Source organism: Plectrocnemia conspersa, unplaced genomic scaffold, assembly GCF_051122295.1.
Source record: "Plectrocnemia conspersa isolate PC_06_02 unplaced genomic scaffold, ASM5112229v1 ptg000013l, whole genome shotgun sequence".
Taxonomy (NCBI): domain Eukaryota; kingdom Metazoa; phylum Arthropoda; class Insecta; order Trichoptera; family Polycentropodidae; genus Plectrocnemia; species Plectrocnemia conspersa.
The window spans coordinates 30,557,304-30,583,199 of NW_028277177.1; the positions used below are offsets into that span (position 1 = coordinate 30,557,304).

General features: G+C 31.6%; 2 protein-coding genes across 7 annotated transcripts; one reads left to right on the forward strand and one right to left on the reverse strand.

The window, feature by feature from the left end:
• The first annotated feature begins 629 nt into the window (after positions 1-629).
• On the forward strand, positions 630-13,240 carry m-cup (ankyrin repeat protein mann-cup). 6 transcript variants are annotated; one of them, XR_015812068.1, is made up of 14 exons: positions 630-850; positions 6,995-7,159; positions 7,265-7,422; positions 7,523-7,703; positions 7,766-7,941; positions 9,395-9,490; positions 9,562-9,739; positions 9,810-9,910; positions 9,982-10,137; positions 10,850-11,002; positions 11,069-11,522; positions 11,591-11,725; positions 11,804-11,929; positions 12,002-13,240. XR_015812068.1 is itself a non-coding variant. In XM_088202662.1 (13 exons), the coding sequence occupies exons 1-13, from the start codon at positions 693-695 to the stop codon at positions 12,227-12,229; spliced, it is 1,992 nt and encodes a 663-aa protein (XP_088058788.1). In that variant the 5' UTR covers positions 630-692; the 3' UTR covers positions 12,230-13,240. The 6 variants fall into 6 exon arrangements, 4 of the variants coding, with proteins under 4 accessions (XP_088058788.1, XP_088058786.1, XP_088058787.1 ...); XM_088202662.1 differs by lacking the exon at positions 10,850-11,002 and having other exon boundaries at positions 11,389-11,522; XM_088202660.1 differs by lacking the exon at positions 10,850-11,002 and having other exon boundaries at positions 6,995-7,158; positions 7,249-7,422; positions 11,389-11,522.
• Positions 13,241-13,671: 431 nt separating this feature from the next.
• knk (cytochrome and DOMON domain-containing protein knickkopf) lies at positions 13,672-23,415 on the reverse strand. Its single transcript, XM_088202659.1, has 11 exons — positions 23,180-23,415; positions 23,026-23,102; positions 20,918-21,066; positions 20,605-20,844; positions 19,596-19,703; positions 19,250-19,526; positions 18,401-18,541; positions 18,186-18,321; positions 17,948-18,119; positions 14,097-14,470; positions 13,672-14,016 (listed from the first exon to the last, which is right to left on the reverse strand). The coding sequence occupies exons 1-11, from the start codon at positions 23,250-23,252 to the stop codon at positions 13,706-13,708; spliced, it is 2,058 nt and encodes a 685-aa protein (XP_088058785.1). The 5' UTR covers positions 23,253-23,415; the 3' UTR covers positions 13,672-13,705.
• Positions 23,416-25,896: the final 2,481 nt, after the last annotated feature.

The following is a 25,896-nucleotide window of genomic DNA, read 5'->3' on the forward strand; positions in this document are numbered from 1 at the left end:
AACACGACAATAATTTATAATAAAAATATAACACATTATAATTTTTAATTAAATTTCCAACGTATGGTCACCCTACCTTTAAAACAGCCCTGATTTAGTTTTGGTAACGTTCTCCTATCGGTGTAAACAAATTCGCGGAAAACTGTGTATGTGTGCATGCATGCGTACACGCACCCTTATTTCCAACACAACGATAATGGACTATACTTGTAGGTATTCATTATGTCTGATTGACTTACTCAGTTGGTACAGATTTAACCCGTTACGCCTGTCAGGTTACAACGTAAGATTTAATAAAAAGTAAATAAATAATTAATAAAATATGTCAAATGTAATTCTTAAATTTGTGTATTTTTTTAAAAATATAAGTCTGTCGATAAGCAAATGAAAACAATTTGCTTAAGAATTGCAGACGACCTCGAAAGTAGGCACTTTCATCATTTGCGCATTAATTAGTTAATTTTGAACAATCCCCAGGTGCACAAGGTTGAAAACATTTGTATATATATAATAAATAAATATTTACGTTTTTTATAATTGACACTTGTTTTGTGAATTGAAAAAACAACATCAGAACCGTTCAGTATTACCCCTCAGTGAAACCAACCGATGGCAGGCAACTCAGGCAATCAGTTGGTACGCGTGCTCGCGAATCGATGTTTGACGTTTAGTTTGTTTTGAGCGACGGCGCGATGGGGTCGTGCGACGCGACGCCGCCGCCCTTCGTCGGTCTCTCGTCGAGCGACTCCCTTCGCCTCAAGGAGGGCTTCTTTAGCGAGCTGATGGCCGAGTGCCGGCACTCCGCCCCTGGCGCCCGCCTCAGCGCCAAGCTCAGGACTTCTCTCGAAAAGTAAACCGCTTTCGCCTATACCTACACCTATACCTATACCTATCGACCTTGGTTTATAATTCACTTCGATCTATTGTTAAAGTACACGTGTCCGTGTTCGTCTTGTATGTATCATTAACCATTATTATTTTATATTGCATCTAAAGTGATTCTTAACGTTTATTTATTTTACTATTTTTTATAAAATGTTTTGTTAATTTATTGCTATTATTTTTTTATATAAATGTATACCTTTCGCTTGCTTGCGTGTTATGTGACGATGCAGACCGCATGCCCTTATCTCTCATTCACTCACGTCACTTAATACGCGAGCGAGCGAAAGGAAAAGTATCTCGCCTATACCTATCAATGATACCTTAAAATAATGAATGATCGACCACCGTACATGTACGGTTTAAAGACTCGTGAATTGGAAAGGCACAAGAAGGTATTGTATTGGCCAAAAAATATACAAGAGGTATTTGAATAAAGACGAAATTTCCCTTTGTCAGTCAATGGTTTGGTATACACCGTAGAAGGAAAAGAGACTTGTTTATCTGATTATATAAAGACAGCACATTCCATCGTTTAACCCTAGATATTTATATATTTACATATGTAACTTAACAAACAATAAATAAAAAATATTATATTATTTTTTAATTTGATTTAATGTAAGTTATTTTTATAGAAAATAATAGCAATAAATTACAAAGTACGAAATAAATGAACAAAACATTATATAAAAAATATTGAGAGGCTCTGAATTGATAAAAAAAATCCACAAAATACTTAAAATTAATTGAACGAAATTTAATAATAGAAAAGTTGAAAATCACTGATTTTTTTCTATAAAGAACTATAAATACAATATAAAATAATAATAAATAAATAACAACAGAAATAATTAAGGAAAGAGACTATGAAATAGTCTACACCAAAAACAATAGTATTGTAGGTAGTTTTAATGAATACATAATTACTATAAAAATATCACCATGTCCAATTATTTTTTACAATGGAAATTAATCGACCCTATTTATTGGATGTACTATATTTTTTTTAGTTATATAATTACAGCTGCAACCCTTTTTACCCCAAAGTCCGACGGCATAAAGCGTTTTCTTGCTGGGATCGGATGATAGCTTGAAAATATTTTCCAACATTGATATATAAATGCAAGTGTACAGATTTCCTACCCTTGCTGCTGCCATGCAACATTTCACTTTGGGTACTACGCAATCAGTAACATATTCTTATCCAACTCTTTAGGGGTCCCAAAGACATAAAAAATGTATTAAAAAAGTATGATTATTTTAAATAAATTATTGCTCTAAAAGTTTTTGAATAAAGTAAGTTTTTACTAGTTTTTTTATATTAACCAATTTCAGCTTGAAATTATCTTATAGTTGGTTTCATCGGACCAAATGACTTTCATGACGTTTTTATTTATTTCTGAGAGTCACAGTTTGTGTCGAGCTTTAAAACCTCTGAATCCCACACTGTTGAGCTTTCTTCTCACTAACTGAATAAATTGCAATAAAATTATATTCGCTCTTTTAGCTTCACTTAATTTGCGTTTTTTTTTGCCATTTTTTAAATGTTTATATAATATTTAAATAAAAAAGACTTAACAATTTAACCTGCAATCTTTTCTTAAACTCAAGTGAGCAATTAAAAATGTCAAATTCCTTTATATTATATATTATAGTTCTCAGAATTACGGTTAATACTATATGTTAAATATTTCGGTCAGACTATGCACACACGCCATTTTAAGGGGCGCCACATTATTATGGCCAAGGCTGTATATATAAAATATGGCAAAAAAGTAAATAATATTATAATTTAGGTATTATTAAACGAATGTGTTTTTTTATTCCGCTAACCCTCTATTAATCGCTCCCATTATTGAAACACGGATGACAAGTCATCTATTTTTAATTTTTATGATGGAAAAAACCAAAATAAAATTACATTTTTAACCCTATTAATATCTTGACAAAAGTAGGTTAGAAATACCTGTTCTTAGGCATATTTTTGCAACTTGATTAATAATAGATACATTTTTCTATTTTTATTGGGAAAAATAAATTTAAAAATAATTATACAACACTGAAAAATATGGAACGTAGAGATGCAACATTTTTTCGCTTCATGTGCTTACAAAGGTGCATAAATCTTGATGAGCTTGTTGTTATAACCTAACATAGAAACTCATTTTATCTTCAAAATATCTATAAAATTGAATAATAAATAAAAAAAATTAAAAAGCCGATGTATACATATATCTTCTCTAGGTATAGTACTGTAGAGCTAATATATTGACTACAGTACTATAAGTTCGGTAAAAATACCTAACCAAAAAAACCAGGATGCGCCATCGATGGCTTCAAATCTTTAGATTGACAAATGAACAGAAATCTGTCTAAGAATGGTTAAGTAACACTGATTACACAGATTTGGACAAAAGATTGATATGAAAAAATTTATATATGGTCCAATTAAAAAAATTGTATAATCTGAGAAAACATTAATAGCTATTAGGTAAAAACTGTCAGTTAATAATTGACAATAAACTACTTGTATTCATCTTGAAGCTGATATAGATGCATAGTATACAATTAAGAGGTTAACGGGACATCCAATGGTGTGTCTATAACTCAGTAATCCATCAAGATCTGAACACAAAAGAGAAGAAATAAAAATACAAATAAAATCACCCCAACAGATTTACTAAAATTCAAATCACCTGAAAGTAAAGAAAATATTTCTAAAATATGGATATAGCTCTAGTAATAAAGTAAATCGCTCGTTAACTATGAAGAAGAGAGGATTTGTGGAATGGTCCAGAAAAACTTGCCTCTTCAAACGGTGGAGATAGTATTGCTAACTTTATTTTACTTTTTAATTTACCGCATTTACGCGAAGATCTTGTGATGTATCTCCATGCTTTTGATTATAATCTTTAGATTACTTTCATTTTTAAATTTTTAATTTTACTCCAAATTTTAATTCCATATATCCAATTGTAAAGTAACAGTTTGTTTTTCTAACGACAGTTGAGTTCATTAAATAAATAAAGAAATTCTGCAATTCATATCAAAAATTGCTCATTTATTTATGGAACTACCGTAAATAATAAAATATGCAATAAAATTGTTTTTTGACTCCGGTTTCTTCTCTAATATCTTATCGTTGAAAATTCAGTGGAATATTTTTTAATATAAAAGTTATAATTGAACTGCTTATTATTTATTTTTTGCTAAAATTTATATATATATATTTACAATATGAATTACTTTATCGTTCAAGAGGATGTGAGACAGAATATATAATAAGCGAAATTAGGTCACACAAGTCAGAGGCGTTAAAAGATTATGAATAGGTTAATGTTTAATAACAATAAATAACTTATTAGGTTTTCATTTTAATTAAGCCTTACGTTCAGATTTACCCAGTGTTGTATGACTTTCATTTTATCAATAGCTGATGCTGTTTATGACCAGAGTTGCGTTTCTTTGAGGATAAGTATGCCTTGAAGTGAGATAAGATTTGTAGGCATCTCTGGAAATTCATAAACTGTATATACATTAAATACTACAATCTGCAGATTTTCTTTTTTTGTTCGTTGCCTAATTGATTTAGCTGTAAAAACAATATTTATTTAAGATCAAGCAAACAATAAGAAATGTATTCTGCTATTTGAAATTATCTAAGTGAGGTGTAAAATACACCCATATGCAAGTAACCGTGTAACGCCAAAATAATGATGTGTATTGAGATTAAAATAATTGGATACAACTCACAATTATATAAACAAATAATAAAATAATTTAATTCATATTGATTGCAGATCTATCATATATATGTATATAATAACCTAATGTTTGATTTTATAAAATACAACAATACAATATCATCATAAATATTCAGGTTGAGCTTAATTTTATTTTCCACGGGTAATAAATATAGAATACTATCAGTTAATTTATGTACTCTTTGTTCATTTTTCAATGTTACGATATTAGTTAATCATCTTTTTGTTACACTATGTTTCAAGGAATTATGAATATGTTTATAATACATATACTACTAATTTGCAGGTGGCAGTCACCGGTGTTTTGTACATAAATAAATTTAGTTCGAAAATGAAACTATGATAGAATCATTTAAATATTTACATATATTGAACATTGCCCTTTTAATAGTGTCTGGCTAATTATATTTAAATATACAATTAAAAACCAATTTTTATGAAACATTTATTATGTTTTAATTTTCAGGAAGCTATTGTACTAATTAATGAAATAATTTTAAATCCATAAACTACTTGACGGTTGTTTAAAAGCAACACTGTAAATATTTTATATTTACTATACATCATATCGTGAAATGTTAAAATGCTCCAAATATAATTTTGCGACATTATGAAAACTTTTCATTCAAGCCTAAAAATAAAATTATTCAATAACAGGTCATTTACTTTGAACTTTCTATTTGTTTTCACCAGTACATCTTGCCCTGCCAGTTTCACAACTGCTTATCTGCGCTCAGAATTTGTGTTTTATTTCTGCTCTTGGGTTTTGATTTCTCTTCATTTGCATTTATTGTACAATTACGCATAAGGCACCGGCGTTCAACATGGTTTGTTTTTGGGAAATTGTATAATGTTTATTACAGTGTATTTTGTGTAACAAGACTTAATTAACGCTAATTGTATTTTGATATAATACGTGAATAAGTGAAAGGATGTCACGGTTGTATTACGTAAAACATGAAATATATAGTTTTCATTGACAGTCATTGTTGAATTAATTGCTATAAAATATGCTATGAATATTCCACACCTCCAATATAAAAAATAATGACAAGAAACAACTATTTTCACTTCAAAATATCTTTAGGGTACATGAACGAACTAATGAAACATTTCCTTGTAAAAATAAAAGTAGCTAGAAAAGAACCATTAAATAGTCATTAATATCATTAAAATAAAATACACTTTTTTGATCTTCCATTTATTCTTGCTACACAAAATTAGCAGTTTTACTTTCAGTCATATTGATTCAATAAATATGTACAAATACACGTAGAAATTACATGAATAATATTATAAACCAATGACGAAACTCTATTTCTTTAGTCATGCAAAAAAAAAACTATTAAAAATAAGCACACACATGTGCGGGATTTCGCTTAGCGTTTTTCATATGGCTCATTTGGTGAGTTTTGGTTTTTTTTTTTGCGTTTAGTATTTTATTATTCTAATGTGTATTTTGTTTTATTTCTCATAATTATGTATTATGCATCATTATTTCTGTTCAATTTTATTATTATTATATTATAAAATTATTATATTATAAAATTATTATTATTATTATATTATAAAAAAATCGTTGCAGAGTTATTCATAGGGTGTTCACTGTTCTAACCAATTGTCATAAATGAGCAAAATAATATTTCAGATTCACTTTTGTAGAGTTTTATTCAGCACTTTAATTTACACATCTAGCGTTCTGCCTCATTCACCAATATCCTACTCTGATCCCTTTACCAGTGGGTAAATAAAAATAAAGTGGGATTTTAGAACAAAGAAAGCTTATCGACACATTGATGGTAAAAAATAATATCCGTTTGAACAACTTTTGAAAAATATTTCAGTCATAAAGTGGTTAAATATTGTTTTTGTCTACTGACTCCTGGAGAAAAATCAAGGAATTAGGTTCGAGTTTGAATTGCAAATAGAAGATTCGCAACTAAAATGTTTTATAAATTATTTATTTAATACATTTTCACTGGTCTAGTTAGTGAAATTATATTTTTACTAGTGAAAATATAATTTCACTAGTTAAAATATAATTTCACTGAAAAATACATATTCATTATAACGATTCTTATGATATATAATTGAATGGATTATGAAGTCTGTTTTTTATAATATAATAAAATTTTCCAGCACTTGATTAATTTTCAACAATTTTAAATTTGATTATATTATTTTTTTAAAAAGTTACGTTAATTTACATTATTTTTATGTTGCTATATTCACTGATTCATTCAATCTTGTTATGTTATTCTTCATTTTAGTCTTAAGCTCTTAAAACGTTAATAGATAGTTATGAGATTGGCTTTAAACTTATTGCAAATTATTTTAACTTTCAGACTCCCATTCACCATAAGGAAGGAGATCGCCAGTCGCGAAAAAGACAGATGCACCCCTCTATTCGTTGCTTCCAAACGAGGAAACGTGGAGATAGTAGATTACCTGATAACCGTCTGCGGCGTCAATGTCGAGCAGCGGAGTCTCTACGAAGTCACGGACGACAGGTTCTTATCTACTCACTAATGCTTCTAATCGGAAACGTTGAATGATCTGGTATAGGAAACTGCGTTACTGTTTTGTTTTATTGTGAACTGTTGCTTTATTGCAAGATCTGTCCATTACGTCACTCCGTTGTGGTGCGCTGCTGTCTCGGGCAAGCTGGACGTCATCCGCTGTCTGGTGCGGAACGGGGCCGATGTCAACGCTGAATCCGACACCGGATCCACGCCAGTCAGGAGCGCTTGTTTTATGACCCATCTAGAAATTGGTTTGCATTAAAAATATTTGTATTTAGGAACATATTCTTTGGCTCTGAATCTATTAAATTGTTATTTTTTCTTATGCTAAAATTGCTCATGTTTTTGCAGTTCGCTTCTTGGTGGAGAACGGTGCTGATATTAAAAAACCAAATTACAACGGGGGAACGTGTCTCATTAATTCAGTGCAGTCGGTTGCGCTCTGTAAATATTTATTAGAAAACGGTGCTGACGTCAACGCTACCGACATTCAGCACAAAACTGCATTGCATTATGCAATTCAAGAGCATCGGTAAGATGGTTATATTTCGTGTCTGAATCTGATTGCATAATGAGCTTGGAATTTATTTTTAGAAAAGAAACGACAAAGTTGCTCTTAGATTTTGGTGCAAATTCATGCGCTCTGTCTCGGTCTGGCGACGATGCTTTGCAAACTGCGTGTCTCAAAGGAGCCACTCAAATATTCAAGCTTCTGACAAACCGCATCAAATACGGAGACGAACGTTTGGCAGACGCTTATGAGTTACTTGGTAATATTTTAAAGTAATAGTCTTACCGAAATGCCGATTTTTTTAAAACTAAATTATATTATTTTCTTTTATTTAAAATAAAAAAATAAGTAATTAAAAATTGATTAATTAATTAATTGAAATCAAAATAAAAAATTAAAACACACGTTTCCAAGTGAACCTGCGTGAAAGAGTTAAAATTTACTAAATCAATTTTTTTACAATCAACATTTGGGAGTAATTGAATTGAGGATTACCTGATGACATACAGGCTTTAGCACTCGTCAAATTGACAGGATTCCGATTTGATTTGTATCAGACTGTATTTTTCTATGTTTTTTTACGACTTTTATATTTGAACAATGCAAATATATTAATATTATTTTTATTTTCGGAAACTAGTTATTTTTGAAAATCTGGTCACTATATACCTATTTTACGTTCAAATTGACGGGTTTATACACAGTGTTAAAAATTGCAGTGAACGAATTCTATGAACTTCGGTCAAAGCAGGTACACTGACAAGGTACTACAAGTCGAATAAACTGATTAGTGAAAAAATAATTTTATATAATCAACTGGTGTCAGTACCTTTCGGGCCCCCGGGCTAGAACCCCCCCCCCCTTCCTTGTGGGGGCCACGATTGTTTGGTTCTCGATAGATGGTTTTCAAAGCCAGAAAAATTCTAGTCTTGTTGCTAATTTTCTTAGGGGAATTTGTGGCATTTTTTATAATGTCGATGCATAGAGCAAGCATTGTGATTTTATTAATTAAAATATAAAACTAGAAATATTCCATCTGTCTTTTACGTTTCAGATAACTGTCTTTCTACTCAAAAATGAAATATCTAATATGTGATGTTGATGTTGATTTTTATTTTGGTTTATATTGCATAAAACTAGTAATCATTAATAATTTTCTAATACCTTTTATTTTATATTGTACTAGTTTTCATTGTCAGTTATATCGTATCCTTTAATGTTTTTTATTGAATTATGATCTACCACCACATAAAGGTGTTTTGCTTGCTTCACTAGTGATATTACAACATAACATTGACCATGAGAGAAGCATTCATCTCTTTAGTCAACTCCTCTCAAATTAAGTATTTGTTAATTATTTATAGTAGCAAATATATAGGAATCAATGGAATATTAAAATAAACACATCCTCGCTTTTAACCTTTTAGTTGCCAAGACTTAAGAATAATATCAAAATATCAACGTAATCCATTATAAAAAAATATATATACATGTTCAAAAAATACCTAAATACAGCCCATTAGAAATGTATCCGGTTCATTCTTAATTGATGACATTAGTAGATCTAGTAATTCTCAATACGATATATCAGATTTTGGCAACTAAAGTGTTAAATGTGACAGTTGTAATATTATAATATGTATTAATTAGTCATGATATAGTAGCTTCCCAATTGACAAAATTTGATATTATATTATATAAATTTAATGTAGGTTCGACAATGCTCGACGATTTCAACGATTCACTGTTTGCGATGGAATATTGGAGGATTTCTGATACTATACGCAACAGAGGAAGAACATATTTAGGTTTGTTATTAAAAAAATATTACTTCTGATATTTTTTGCAATCACTCAATAAAAAAATATATTTTATTTAGCTAAAAGACCGATACTTCCGCCAAGAGCTGCATATAGATACGCCGTTGAATTCACATCTAACTTCGACTTGCTCTCCATTGCCACCGATATAGACATGATGCGCATTCAGTCTCTCATCATATGCGAAAGAATCCTCGGCGTGTATCATAAAGATACGGTTTATAGACTTATGTACCGGTATGACTTTCAATATTATAACCGCTAAGATTTTTTGCGTGTTCTTTTATCCATTTAATAATTATTTCAGAGGCGCTGCTTATGCCGATGCTTTGAGGTATCAAAGATGCATCGATTTGTGGATATGGGCCTTGCAGATAAGAATAGAGAGAGATTCTATACTTTATGCAGGTAATGCTTTAGTTATCAATAAGTTAATATTTAATGACATGGTTCTAACATTATAATGTTATGGTTTTCAGATACGTGCTTCTCAGCTCAAGCTTTAGTCAAGATTATGATTGATTTGAAAGTGGGTGGATTGAACGGAGCTTCGGGAGATTTTTCGAGAACTCAAGCGCTTCCGAGATTCCAAGACGTAGTCCACGTTTTTAAATTGTTGACTACTAACATGAAAGGTAAATTATATTATTTTGTAACGGATGAAGAAAGCGTATGCCTGAATGTTTTTTGGATCGACATAGAGACTTTAAAAAATCTGCTTTATTCAGTGACGATTTGAGACTTTTAACACTTGATAAACATGTATGTGAATACTTCTTACACTTCTAAATGTTGATTTATGTTCTTCTATTCATTGTCTGGTTTAATAGCCTCCCAACTTTTTTTAATCGGTTGCTTTTGTGGAGCTAGATTCCAAAATTTTGCGGGACCCATTAAGATAATTTATTTATATTACATTTTGTACATACATTTAAGTCTATTTTGTAATCTTTAAACTTTACATGCATTACATTATCACATAAAAAAATATTTCTGTACAATGACTTACTGACATAAGTAAAACATATGATGGGTAAGTTGAAGAAAATCACTTTAAAAATATGCTGATTTTTGAAATGAGAATTCACAAAATATAAATTTCTGAGCTAACTCGGGCATGATCGGGAAGGTGTGTCAATTCTAACATGTTCCCCGAAAGGATTAAAAATGGAAGAAATTTCTTGTCTTTGATTTTACTGTTTTTTTATTTGTTTTAAATTCTTTAATTTATATTTAATAATAAAATCCGTCAAAATTTCATAGAAAATATATTTTTTCATTAGGTTTCATCATTTTTAGAAATTTTAAATATTTTATTATTGACTATTTCACTATTCTATTCTATAGAGGGAACTATTCAACAAACTGGGAGCGAGCCGGGAATCAAATTCTGTGATTTAAGTGGTTAAAAAGCAAGTAATATCTATAAATCACTTCAAAATATCATCTAATTTTAATAAGAAATTTTCGAAATTAAGTTGATAAAAAAAGATAGACAGGGTATGTATGAATGTTGACGAAAGACCGATTTATAAAATTTTCATTAAAATATGCAAATGTTCCCAGAAATGTTGTTAAAGGTGATATCGCGCACCAGTAATTTTGTACTAAGTTTGCTAAGTGCAATGAAGGTGGAAATTTCCAGCTGTAATGACTGTTCTTAACACAACTGTTCAGTCAAGCAATCTTTCTGTCTCTTCCGTCTACGTTGCCGACTAAAATAAGTATTTCTGTGATGTTCTTCTTATATCAATATATCAATCCAAGTAAAGAAATGGTCAATAGACAGTTTAAACTTGAATCATTCTACTGTCGATCATGATCACGCAATTACTGCGGCTCTCATCATTGTTACATTGTTTATATATAAACTATACTTCTTTTAGAAACGAGATCGTATTTGGATATTAGACCATATTTCAAAAAGCAATCTGAGATGTTTGACAAAACGATGAAATGTGTTACACATTTAATTTATCTACTCATCGAAACGGCGTCAGATAAAGAAGATAAGAACGAGGTATTAAATTGTTATTTTAATGCCACTTTTAAAGTGAGTTAAACTTTAAATTTATTAACTTATTTTAGGCCGTTGAATTAGTCACCGATTTGGTATCTATGAACATAAGAAGTGCCTATAAAGGAGACACTCTTCTTCACCTATCAGTGTCCAGCTTAAATGTGCTTAAAGGAACATACTATCAAGACGATGTGGATATAAGGGTAAGATTTGTATAAATATAAAACAATATTAGTCCTACTATAAAATGTAAAACTTGATCGTGATACATATTGTTTCAGGCTATATTTCCACATCATGAAGTCGCCAAATTATTGTTGGATTGCGGATCGAACGTCAACGCTAAAAATGAATCTAAATCCACGGCTTTGCATGTGGCTTGCATACCTTATAACTATTCAGCAAAAGTGAGCGTGTTTACTATGTTTTATATCACATATGAAACTAAAATATTAATGATTGTTTTATTGAATTATCAGTTGACGAATCTGCTGCTCGAATATAGTGCTCATATCGATCAACCGAACAAGTTTGGAGACTCACCTGCTTTTCTGATCACCAACAACTGCCAGAGCTCTGTGAATTTGATGAAGTACGTAACGTTGAAGTGCCTGGCTGCTCATCAGGTCATCGCTCACGGGATTCCGTACGAAGATGGAAGAATTCCAACGACCCTCGTCGACTTCGTCAAGTTTCATGAGCGCTGATTCGACTGATAGAAGATTGTGATTTTCGGACGTTGTCTAATAGAATACATGATTTATAAGTATCATACCTTTTTTCACTTTTAGAAAATGGATAAAGAACTATTTTTAAATAAACAATCGTCATATTTGTAACATTCCGCTCGATTTCAAGCATTTTGGCTGATTCTAATTCTTTAAAATTTGCTTATCAATTGAGTCAGTTCCTGCGGAAGTAATTGCTTTTTTTAAATTAGTATTTAATTTTATTAAGACATGGAAATATATTGTATGTAATATTAATATTAATTCGTTAGGATGTTTTACGATATTTTTGATTTATATACGCTCATAAATTGGTTTTATTCGCTTATAAAAAGACATCCATAATAACTATATTTTTAAAATATGACACGCCAACTTGCTTTGTAGGTTTAATTTAATTTGGATCAAATCATTTCTGTATTGCTTGATACATGATAATTGATGGCACATTTTTTAAATTGCAGATCTCTAGAGAAACATTTATTTATTTTTGTAAATTTAAAACTTCTGCAGGGACTAAATAAATTTAAAGAAATATTTTATTTCATTTGTATAACTGTATAACAAATATTGTTTTCACAAAGATAAGATAACTTAGTTTATATGTAAAATTACTTGCTGCTTTTTTCAACATTTGTTTTAACAAAATATTCAAAAAATATTTTGAATTACATTTTTATATGTAATAAATTCATTATGGTTGTAATTATTAATTTTTAAGTATACATTTTTCGTTATACAAAATAATTGCTCAGTATTTTTTTTACAAAATTATCATATATGTTTTAATTAGTATTGTTTTTTGTTATTGTCAGTTACATGTGACTCATGTATTATCTTCAATACATTTTTTCATTAATTAGCTATGAATAAAAATGTGTGTTACTCAAAAACTTCGAATACTGTGAAGGTTGTATTTAAAAGTGACTACATTCTTGTATATTTATATGTAGAAGAAACGTTTGTAATGGCTTAATAATTTGAGTCTTATAACCCGCCGTTTATTAATTATTATAATATGTATTTCAATATTTTACTCATATATTTAATCACTTCATATTTACGGTGATAATCATCGGCACACAGTTTATAAAACTGGCTTTAGTTCACTATCATTGCTATCACTTATAAGATTGTGATTTTAAAATTAATGATAAACTGCTTATTTTGCAATCGTAAACCAAAGGAAACAAATCTTGTGTTATATTATTATATGATTTAATTATGCTTGTGTATATATACATTACATATATTATTATATTAAAATTGTAAATTTAATTTAATTTTAAAATATTTATGATTTGTTATACGATTCGATTTAAAATCTCATTTTTGACCATTCGACCAAAAGCATCACAGATTGTGTTATCTATAAATTTGTATCTCGATGTTAGAGTGTAATTAATAAAAGCAGCCGTGTATAAAATTTACTTTTTTATTTCAAATAATCACAATTTAATTATTATTGAATCTTAAACCTAAGATAATACTGCATGAGAGTAGTAGAAAACTTATTGCACAGATTTGCGACGAGCTCTTTGTGTACTGATCGACTATGTGGATCTTCCAGCCCATGTTGGAATGCGTGAAGCTGTTGTAGTAGACTATGTCGGGCCATGTAGTGTTTGGTGTAATTTCCAGGACGGCCGGTTCTCCCGGCTCGCAATTATACTCGAGAGATCTGTTGAACTTCTTGAACGTTGGGAAATCGTCATCTAATCGGCGATCTTTGCCCTCTGCGTGCTTCGAAGCGCACAATGGACCAGCTATGTTGTTAATAATATGGAAGTTAGAAAATGAGTTATACTATCCACTGAACTTACTTTAAAATGAGGATATTACTAACCTGCTGTAGGTCTAGGACGACCTCTTCTAGTGAACTCCACTCCTGCCAAGACTCTTATGTTCTTCTGCGCCGCATCACTGAGACGATCGAATCCGCCATGTGGATCTACCGATATTATCAACGGATGATACCACTCCGCTGAATGAGGATTGTTTCCGCCAAATACTTTAAACGAATAAGTCAAGCCTCTCCTTAACCATAGCTCTGGCGCCAATAAACCGTTGATGTACCAAGACAATCCGTTTGAAGTCTGTCCTGTTAAAGCCTGATATCCTCTTTTGCCACCGGAAGGTCCAACTGTCGCTGTAAAAGTCCTGACCGTTCTATCGAAGATCTCGGACTTCTCCCATGGCTCCATCAAATTTATATCAGATCTAAAATAAAGCAATCATAAATAGATAGATTGAAGAATAATACATACAATAGACCCCCCTAATGACACGGTAAATTGTGGTCGTGCTATTCGGGGGCATGTGAAAATTTGAAAATTTTCAAGAAAGTCTCAATTCTTTATGGAAGTCGGCTTGCTATAACCAAACACCTTTCAGTGTAAAGAAATGTCACATAATTTCATTTTCAAGGTCGTCGATGCCGGCGAAATATTTCTACTATCTCAACGGATTCTAGACAGGTCTTCCTTTACTAAGGATTTAGGTGTGACTTTCGAAGAACGTTGGAAATTTAGCCAGCCCATTGCAGAGACTCACAAGAGTATACTATGGCATTCTTTGCGTGCGCCACTGCCATTACCATAACTAGTGCCCTACGAGTCCAACCCTTGCGGGTGGGCACCCAGCTTTTAACGGCTGGGTGAGTGGGGACCCACCCTCCGTAGTGCTATATATTTATTAAAGGAGTTCGTAGTATTTCTCCCGAGCGTGAGGTCGGCCTCTAGCGCTCTCGTTGGTAACCTGCATTGCTTTTTGCAAATGCATGCATTTGCAAATCATCCCAGTTACAGCACCACCCCCCTCTTTGGAAGGGTGTATATGCTGCCTCAGTCGCAACCTCGACCCTCGGTCACCCCTAAGGGGCTGCTTGCGTTGCTTTGCTATGCTTTTTTCGTCATTGGTAGCAGCGCCTCTTACTGATACCTCAGTAGGTCACCCGAGATATCGCTTCCCTCTAGTGCTTGGGTTTTAACATCAAGACGGCCCCCCCGCTCTACCACACTATATACGGCAAACTCCAGCGTGTGGTTGACTGGCGCCGGGCAGAGACTCACAGAGAGTGCTACTACGTTTTCCATTGCAAGAACCACTGCCGTTACCGGTAATAGGGCCCTACGAGTCTCAGAAGTGTTTCTCCCGAGTGTTTTGGGAAACGCTCTGCTGACCACCTTCAAATCTATGCGTTGCATTTGCATATCATTAGCTTTGCATGCTACTGTATTTCTACGCTTCATCCTTGTACATCACTTACGTGATGCCTCAGTTCCAGATTTAGCCCCCGGTCCCTAAGGGCCGGGCACTTATTAGCCAACTGGGGTTGAAATGCAATGCTTTGCTTTGCTCGTCATCGGTAGTTTAAAGGACACTACCTCGGTTGGGTGTTCACAAAGTTTGCTTCCTCTCAAGAGCTTGGGGTTTCAAGCTCAAAAGAGGTCCCTCACTCTCCCACACTGTTAACTGGTTACATGGTCGACTGGCGCCGGCAGAGACTCACAAATAGTTACTACACTAAATAGTAATAAGACTCTACGAGTCCAACCCAACGGGCGGCATCCAGCTTTTAAGGCCAGATGAGCGGGATCCACCCCCCGTAGTACTATGTTATTTGTTAGAGTCTCAGTAGTGCTTCTCCCGAGTGTTATTGGGAAACGCCCTCCTGATCACCTGCAAATCTGTTGCTTAGCTTTTGCATAGCATTAGCGTTGCATGCTCCTGCATTTCTATGCTTCATCCCTGAACATCACTTTCGTGATGCCTCAGTTCCAGTTTCGACTCCCGGTCCCTAAGGGGCAGGCCCTTATTAGCCTGCTGGTTTGAAATGCAGTGCTTTGCTCGTCATTGATAGTCCAAAGGACGCTACCTTGGTTGGGTGCTCACAAAGTTTGCTTCCTCTCAAGAGCCTGGGGTTTTTCAAGCTCAAAACAGGTCCCTCACTCTCCCACACTGTTAACGGCGAACTCCAGCGTGTGGTCGACTGGCGCCGACAGAGACTCACAGCGGATCGTTAAAAATGCTCAGTTTTATCTTAAGAAATGCGTGCTACTTCAGAAATACTTTAGTATTGTGCACTCTTTATGATGCCCTGGTCTGCAGCATACTAGAAACTACCTCTATTATTTGGATTCCAGGCGTAATGAGTCAAAATAGACCCATACAACCTGACAACTTTAAAAACATGCTTTCGCTTGTGGTGATGCGTTATAATCAAAAGTCAATGACGCTGCAAAGCTATTTAAGACTGTACAATAAACAGACTATAATGAATTCAAATATAATATATAAAAGACATTCGAAGAAAAGACATTGAGAAGACTGGATAGACTGTCAAGATTGCTTACTCCAGCATTTGTGAACTTACAAAGAAGGAAGTTCTTTAAAATGCCACCAGGAATAAAGAGACAGTCAATGTCAAATATCCTAAGTTCGCAATTACTCCAATCAATGGCAACATAATTGGAAAACTGCAGATTGTTTTGTTGACTAATAAGAGTTATCCACAATCGGTCTTAATGGGTAAACTAGATACAATAAAAAAAAAAATTTTAAATCATTCCAGCCCAGATAACATCATTCAATAGATGATCACAAATTCGTTCTTAAACAAATGGAACAAATAATCTTGGGCAAACCAATAGACGTTATTGAAAGAAAATTTAAGCAGATCATTAGAGAACCTTTGCTATCCAGGCAAGATAGAATAACATACTACAATTCTGAATCTGTTACAATCTACAAAAGACATGACGAAGAACCAAAGGAACCCAATTAATAAATTATTATATAGTGAATTTTCTGAGAAGCAGTTTACCGAATCGTTCGAATCGATATTCATAGTCTTCGATGGATAGATTCCAATTGAAAGGAAATATGAACCATTCGAATGAAAATAAACTACATTATGTAGACATGACACTGAGGCCAGTCTATATAAAACCGACTGATAACGATTTTAAAAAGGTTCTGAAAAATCTGATGGACGAAATGACGATTGCTGCCGATTGCGTCAATGTATATTGTCACAAGTTCAATTATCAAAAGTCTAAACAATAAGATATATATATAAATTATCCACAGGGCCGGCCCTAGGTTATTTGGCGCCCCAGGCAAAAAAATAATTTGCGCCCCCCCCCCTACTAATACTTAATTAACTCATTACATGAGCTCAATAATATAATTCAAATTAAAATAAACTAATATTATATTTGACACCATATTATTTTTGTCGATTGTGGGAATTAAAGAATTTGTGGGGTTTTTTTATCGCAATTTTTTACGCGTAAAATAATCAAATAATCTTAAGAATGTAGTAGAGTGTACCAAAAAAACTAATATCAGATTATATTCTTTAACAATATTGTTTGATAATTTAAATTTAATATTGCACCTTCATTTGGTATCATGGCGCCCCACAAGTCCTAACGCCCCAGGTGACCGCCTATACTACCTGCCCCTCGGGCCGGCCCTGATTATCCAGTGACTCAAAATATTTAATAAATACTCCACAATTGGGCCCATTTAGAGGAGAAACACCGAGTTGTATTGTAAGAGCAACTTAATTTTGAAAATAAATTGAAAACTATGACTAATAATCACGGACTTCCAGGAAACTTAGATAAGTAATATCTATGCTGTTTCCAAAAGTAATTTTGTATAATTAGTTTTCTCTTATATTTTAAATACCTTGTAAAATCAAAACATGTATTGATTGGCTCCTTCACACCGAACTCCAATTTAGTGTCACGTTTCGGATAAAAATCATGAAAACCGGGCTCCTTATTATGATCCAATCTTCCCATTGCCCAAACTATGTAAGTGAATCCTTCTGTGACATATTCTTTATCACCGTGATCAGCTAAAATGTATAAAAAATGAATTTAATAAACACATTATTATATAATAATAATAAAAATCATCTTACAAGATATTAAACTCCTTCGGTATGTTATACTATTGATACCATTTTCTCTATTGGACATATGGTATTGATTATTATCCTGTCCACCCACAATTGCATCTCTACAAACGCCTTTGTATTGACCTAGTACTTGTATACACTGTAATAAATAATATTTTAATAATAAAATATGCTTGTTTTTATATATAAATATAATTTTAATTATTTTATGGTCATACCGGTGCTAGAGCTGTTATATTGTAGTCAACAGCAAAACCTTGATATCCATCTACATACGCCACTGTGACATCAGAATTTAGCATTTCACTGCTAGTTGGTGATCCTGATATTCCGAAAGACATGTACTCTTCTTCAGTAACCTAAATATTACAATTTTAATTTTTTTCAATTTGTATATAATTATATTATATATTCAGTAACAGGCATTCCTAATATGTAAGTTGTATTATTTTACCTTTGATGATTTTTTAGCTTTAAAAACGATGTAAAATCGATGAAATTAGTTACTTGATTCAAGAGATATTGTCAGTTGTAACACGTTTATTTTACTTAATAAGATAAATAATGAAAAAGTTATTGAATTCAAGTGGATTTCCTCGAATATTGTAGATGTATCATTTATTGACACATATACAATATTAACAGTAAGCGGATACTCATTAAATCAATATGTCACAGAGACAGAAATAATCCAAACAAAAATATCGACATAATAGGACCTTATCAATGACGCAAATAACGTCCTTGATTTCAAATAATATTTCAGTGTTAAATTATGTGCTTAAGAAATAGTCCAAACAAAAAACTCTGAATGTTATTGCAGAATCAAAATCAAAATCCTTCTCTAGAACGCGAATAGAATTCTTTAACTTAAATAATATTTCGATGTTGAATCGCATGTTTAGAGAAAAGTTCGAATAAAAAACACTTGATATGTTTGCAAAATTGAAATCGCAAAAGAGAGATATAAAAGAACTTTCACCAGAACGCAAATAAGGTCCTTAAATTTAAAGAATACAACTAATTTTTATTTCTACTGGCTATCTTGTTTAACAATGTTTACTTACTTGACCAGTTAATTGAATCGTTATCTGAGGACCAAATACTTCCCACGACACTTGTAGATCTTTGTGCAGCTGAACACAGTTTGGCAAACTGCTTTTGTGAGGTTCCACTTTAACTAAAGATGGTGGTACGTTTAAGCCATCAGGTATTAAAATAGAACCGAAGCTCTCCTTCGTTTCCAAGTCGAAGACGCTCAACCAATCTATGTTGAATATTGTTATATCACCAGGAAGCTCTAGTGTGATGGTCTCTTTGTCGTACTTGCGTAGAATATCGAGGCTAAAAATAATAAATATAGTTCGGTTCATCTTTTTAAAACTGAATTAAATTAAATCACAAAATACTTACTATCCAAATTCATCGGGAACTTTCTTTCCTTTGGATGAAGGCTGAGGTCCGACTCCCACCCAAAAGTATGTATCTTTACCAAGTCCGTCATATGCAAATGCAGGTATTCTGTAATAGCATGAAATTTATGAAGACTGTTACTATAAAATACTTTTTCAATCTGGAGTAAAATCAAAAAATTTAAAATCAAAAGACTTAACAAATAAAAAATAATCTACAATAGTATTATATTTCCTCACTTTAATTATTATGCAATAATATTATATATGCCTAATAAATTAGATAAGACTTGCAAAAATTACAAAATAGGGCAATGATAATAGTTTTAAATAAAAATAGATTTACTAGTTGTATAAATATGGAATAGGCGGATATTCAAGTAATATTAAAGATTTTTTATATATTCCAAGTATTTTAATAATAAATAAAGATGTACATAGATTAAATATTAGAAATAGACGCAATTTAAGGATAGTTAGGTATAAGAAAACGAGTGCGGCCAGGGGAATAATGTACAGAAGTGTGAATTTGTATAATATAATTCCTAGCACAATCCACAAAAATAAAAATGTAGCGAGTTCCCTCAATGAAATAAAGAAACACATTTGTGCATTAAGAAATAAATTATAATATTTAAGTCTTTATATTTATATGATGTTTTATAAGTATGTTTTGATTATACTTGTTTACTTTATAAACCATTAGTTAAATAAATTAATAATTAAAAAAAAATAATAAGTACGTATTTATTTATTAGCTTATAATATTATAATGAATTATTATAATTATAAACATTTAAGCTTAGTTTAATGTAGTCTTTGTGATATGAGAGGCATTACGATGTGTAGTAGGTTAGTATTTATGTGTGTTATTTTGCTGAGACAATACAATTTTGTTCACAAATATTCATCACCTTAATTTATATGTAAAATTAAGCGCTGATGAATCAAGGCTGTGGTAAAAAATGTGAAAAATTGTTGTACAGTGTTTTATAAATTTATAAACTGACCTTATTGTTTTGGAATCAACAATGACGACATTATCCGAGGACACTTCATGCGATCTGCTGCTGAAACTCGTGCCTTTTTGAGGCGCCGGAGGCTCAAACTCTTCCGGTATGTAAACATCACCGAACGTATTCTGATTGGTGAGATCGTACACAGCGAACCATTTGATCTCAGTAATCTTCTTGTTATCCGGCAAAGTCAATGTAAAATCTTTGTCTAAATAACGATCTAATACATTAGTCCTGAAATTATTTGTTTATTAAAAAAAAAAATTATATATAATATATAATAATACATTTTAATTATGTTGCTTACTTTCCGTACTCATCAGGAACTATAAAACCTTGAGGACCGGGTCTGTTTGCAGCACCAGCCCAGAAGAATGTGTCAGCACCGTTACCGTCATAACTAAATCCCTTTATTAGAAGAGTGTATTGATCGACGGCGTAAACTTCACCGGCTACCTTAAATTATAATATTTGTGTTATGCTTTCAGACATTTGTAAATAAGGATGTAAATATATTTTATCTAGTGTCTAAGTAATATTCAGAATTGGGTAAAAAATGAGCCAATGAGATCAAATCAGCTCAAATAATATTCATCACTAGAAGAAATTGCCAAATTGCAAAGTTAAACAGTGAAGCGTAAAATATGTATATATGTTACTAGGTAAGTGACATTATATTTAATAATACATCACTGTTACTAGGATACAAACTGTTTCTATAAGCTAATATTAAAGGAATTCAAATCTAAAACAGCAGTATAATCCAAAGATTAAAAAACATTGAGATTATGGTTCGTAATAAAAAAAACACCTAATCTAAATATTTGTTTGAAGTTATAAAAAGCGCTAGCAAAATATATTTCAATGGATTGATGCTATACTATATATAACACAATAAAGATACACCGTTTACTAAATAGCAATAATTATGATAAGTTAGTTTCGACAGAACTTGCAAAATGTTATCTAAAAACTAAATTTTTAAATTATTTATAAATTATAAATTTAAAGTTTCCTTTTGCTATCAATTCTCAGCTGCAGCAAAGTGACATCAGTCACCATTTGGTACTGATTTACCCCGCTGTAACGTATTCGGCATACGTCTGCTAGGTTTCAAGTGATTTAAAATAATAACACAGAATTAAACGTATTTTTGTATGTATGTATGTATCTATGCTTACTCTATTAACTGATCCAAATACTTTTTTTCATGGTTTTTCTGAAGGACTGCACAAAATAATACCTTACCCCTTTTGTATACTGTATTAAATAATATTCGTTGAAAATATAGATTGCACACTTGGACCCTTAACAAAATGTGATCATCTTATTGTGAATAAAATTGAATGACATTCACTTAAAATTTGGCTCAGTTGCACTCTAGGACCGTGAGGATAATATAGTCATATACTATGTTACTCTTTAGCTCAAGAGCTAAAGCGATAACGTTATCGCAGCAAATTCACCATGCACAATTCACAAGTCACTGTGTTGGAGTAATTAGTGGCATTTCTGTTTTTGCATAGTAATACATTCTTTAAGCAACTAGAGCATATGGTAAATATAACAATAATGACTGAATTTATCGCAGTTTATTACACATTTGCGTTAAATTTTACCCCAGATAATATTTTTTATTATTATTATGAAATTATAACGTAAGAAAACAATATTTTTACTACAAAGATAAAATAAAATTTTACATGTGTTGTATTAAATTTTATCACAATTGATTATTTAAATAATTCAATAATTATTTTTAGTTATCTTATTAGTGAGTTTAAGACGTTTTTAGAAATCTGATATAATTGTTAGATAAGAATCACGATAAGATATTTTTAATGGCGGGCGTCGTGTTTCGTACGTTTTAGAATATTATTATTAGATTTTAACATGTTTATCTATTTATTTTGAACATTTAACTTTCATAAATTTGCCAGACAAAGACTTTCATTTCAGTTAAAATTATTATAAATATTGCAGTAAATAGCAAAAATATAATACTATTTGATTTAAACATTAAGAAATAATAATATCAATCATTCAATCCTTAAAATTATGTAAAACATTATTATTAAGATTTTCTCAGATCATAATTTCTATACAAAATAATTATTTATATATTTCAATTGAATTTAAAGCAAATAGTCTTAAAGTGCAACACTCTCTTCTAGCATTATAAAAATGTGTCCTACATCACTGAATTGCGACCGTGACATTCTCTGATTATTCTACTTTAGAATGCAATTTTATAATGTATCAAAAATATTATATTGACAATCTCAATTTATTCTTTCCTACATAAAAAAATACTTTAAAACGTTTTTCTTATGAAATGTTATTTATAATAGAAGTGATATCAACGAGCGGTTAGATACGAAACTTATCGAATTATTACAAGTAATTTATTCTCACCTGGTGATGATAAGAATTTAATTTTCCTAAAAGTTTTCCTTGGTAAGGTCCATCCTCGTCATCGTCGCCGTTGATTTCTAAAGCCGAAACGCATGCGAGGTTAGAATACAAACTCAAAACACACATTTTATAAAATGGCTTCGGAGTTAATCACCAGTCGGCAGCGACGCGAACAATAAAGTCACATAAAATATCACAAAGATGGCTTTTTTCTCAGCGGACTCCATTATTGTGATTTTTAGCACATAGTTCCCGAAGTTTGGGAACCACAATCAAGACATTGCACTGTACTCTATCGTGTGTTTTGTCGAAAACGCGTTGGCGAAACCGTCGTCGTTTGACAAGAATCAGGGCGAAAGCGGCTTCGGCGGACGAGGCTCGGACAAAACTAGTTCTTTTGACGTGTTCTTCCAGGCCTTTCCAACCATGCGCCACGCCGGCGACTTTCTAAAATTCTTTCATGGACGTAAGTCCGGAACACTTTGACGTCGACCACGGCCGAAGTCGCCGCTTTTCAATAATAAAACTGCAATTCAAACACCAGGAAACCATAATCGCAACAGAGTCGTTGTGTTTTAAAACACGCTACATCAGACTATTGAGTATACTTAGGCAAATTATTAAATAAATAAGAGATTTTTTTATTTTGTCTGTACGTACGGATTTTTCGCCTTTTCTCAAGTAAATTTTATACTGATTTTTCTTCAAGAAGGTTTATATAATACAAGAAAACAACTCTATCGAATCACAGATGAGGATGTTTGCGAGTCATTGCATCGCTTTTTGTATATACTTCCGAAATGTGTTCACGCCTAAATAGATACGGTTCAGATGACCATTTATGTAGGTGATCGGTAACCTGAAAGTTGAAGAACAGTAGTAATTAGCGCAGGGTAGATTGTATTATCTACCGCATATCCTTTCCAAGCAAAGAGTAGTTATTTCGACGGTATTTATGAGTGATTAATATCATGGGATGGATGTGCTAATAGATGAATTTCCAATTATAAACGCAATTATTGAAATCATTTTTCCGTCGTGTGTGTGGTCCCACTTTCGATATATGTTTATTTTTCTTTTAATTAGTTTGAAATGGTCGTTAGAGTGACTTCTAAATTATAAAAAAATGTTCAGGTGTTTGAAAGCCCTACAATGGCAACGATCCTGACTATCTTTAGAATATCATTGAATCCTATAAATTTGCTTTTTTAATTAACTAATAAGGATAATCGCTCATTGTGATAAGAATTGACTTTATAAATTAATGCTTTTATCATGCTATTTTATTTACTTTATAATCACATGCTTTAAATGTATTTTATATACAAAATAAATTAAATGTGTTTCGAAATATTTTATTAAATTAAACTGAATATTTGCTCAGGTATGTTTAGTATTCAATGATTCAATATTTTATTCAAGTACAAAGACAAGGATTTTATAAATTGTTTAATGAACAATAATTAAATTCCAAGTCGACTGAAATGACTCAAACGAGTCATATTCATAAATATGTAATTAATTCATATTTTTAAACGGACTACGAGTCATAAGTTGACAACGTCTAGAAGGTTGTAGCCGAATCATAAACTTTTTGCATAAAATTATTAACCTAAAATTTTATTATTATTTTTAACGCGCTTGTTACAAAAGTTATTAATATATGATACATCAGTTATATTCATATCATTATTTTATGCGGACATCCGCATTTCATCACATCCGATTTCAAACGTACACGTTACGAATTCGAAATTAATTGACAAATACCGAAAGCAGTAAGATTCCAATTTAGCTTTTTAATGTTACGGTATAGGTGTAAAAGTTGAATTCGATGAATCAAAGTCAAATTCAAGGTCAAATCACGTACAAAATTCCAATTAAAAAGTCAATCACCTGACGCTGATTGTTGATGTTGATCCATCTGGCGCACAGTTTGTGAAATAAATGTGAAAAGTGGTTTGAAACTTGGATAAATAATAAATAAATAATTTGTATTTTCTTCGTCTTAGGTTGATATCATCAAATATATTAAAAATCATATCTGAAGTTCATTAAGATTTATAACTAATATTTTGTAAACGAGAAGAATAAAAATTAAGCAATAAACACTCATGACAATTAAAAATAGACGTCCTTCTTTATTTTTGAGCATAAATCATCGAATAAAACGTTGTATACAAAGCCGTCAATTAGCCTTTGCAGTCTTTGCAGACGCATATAAAGTCAAATGCAGTCTTTGGAGACGCATATAAAGGCCCTTCTACAGAATTGTCTGACCGGGCTAGAATTCGTTATCCGGCATTTAATGGAGGGAATAGAGTTTTCAAAAGCAAAACTACTTAAACTTTTTTAATCTTTCACTGTAACCTGACAAGCGCAAGCCCAATGCGTTACAACAGTAATAAGTGGGTAAGTCAACCAGTTATAACAAATACCTACAAGCAAGGTCGGTGCTAAGAAGCGCGGGTCCCGAGGCAAGAATCAGGTGCGCTCCCCTCCCTCAAAAAGAGTGTGTGAAAGTTAATACAAAATTATTTATAAATGTGTTTTCTTTATTTAATTTTATATTTAAATATCGTTTTTTTTAAATATTGTATATTTTTCGTAACCCGAAACTTGAGCTAAAATACCAAAAAATTAAAAAATCATTCTAATTTATCTTCGCAACAAGTCGAGGCTGAATTAATTCGTAATATTATATAATAGGAAGTTTTATTTTTTGTTAAATATTATATGAAAAACTGAAACGCAAAAATATGTATACAATTGTTTAGTTAAGAAGTGTCATTCAAACAAAACTTTATGAATCAATCCTCGATTAAAATCACTATTCTGTTTGAATGACAATCAATTGAAGGGCTTTGATTT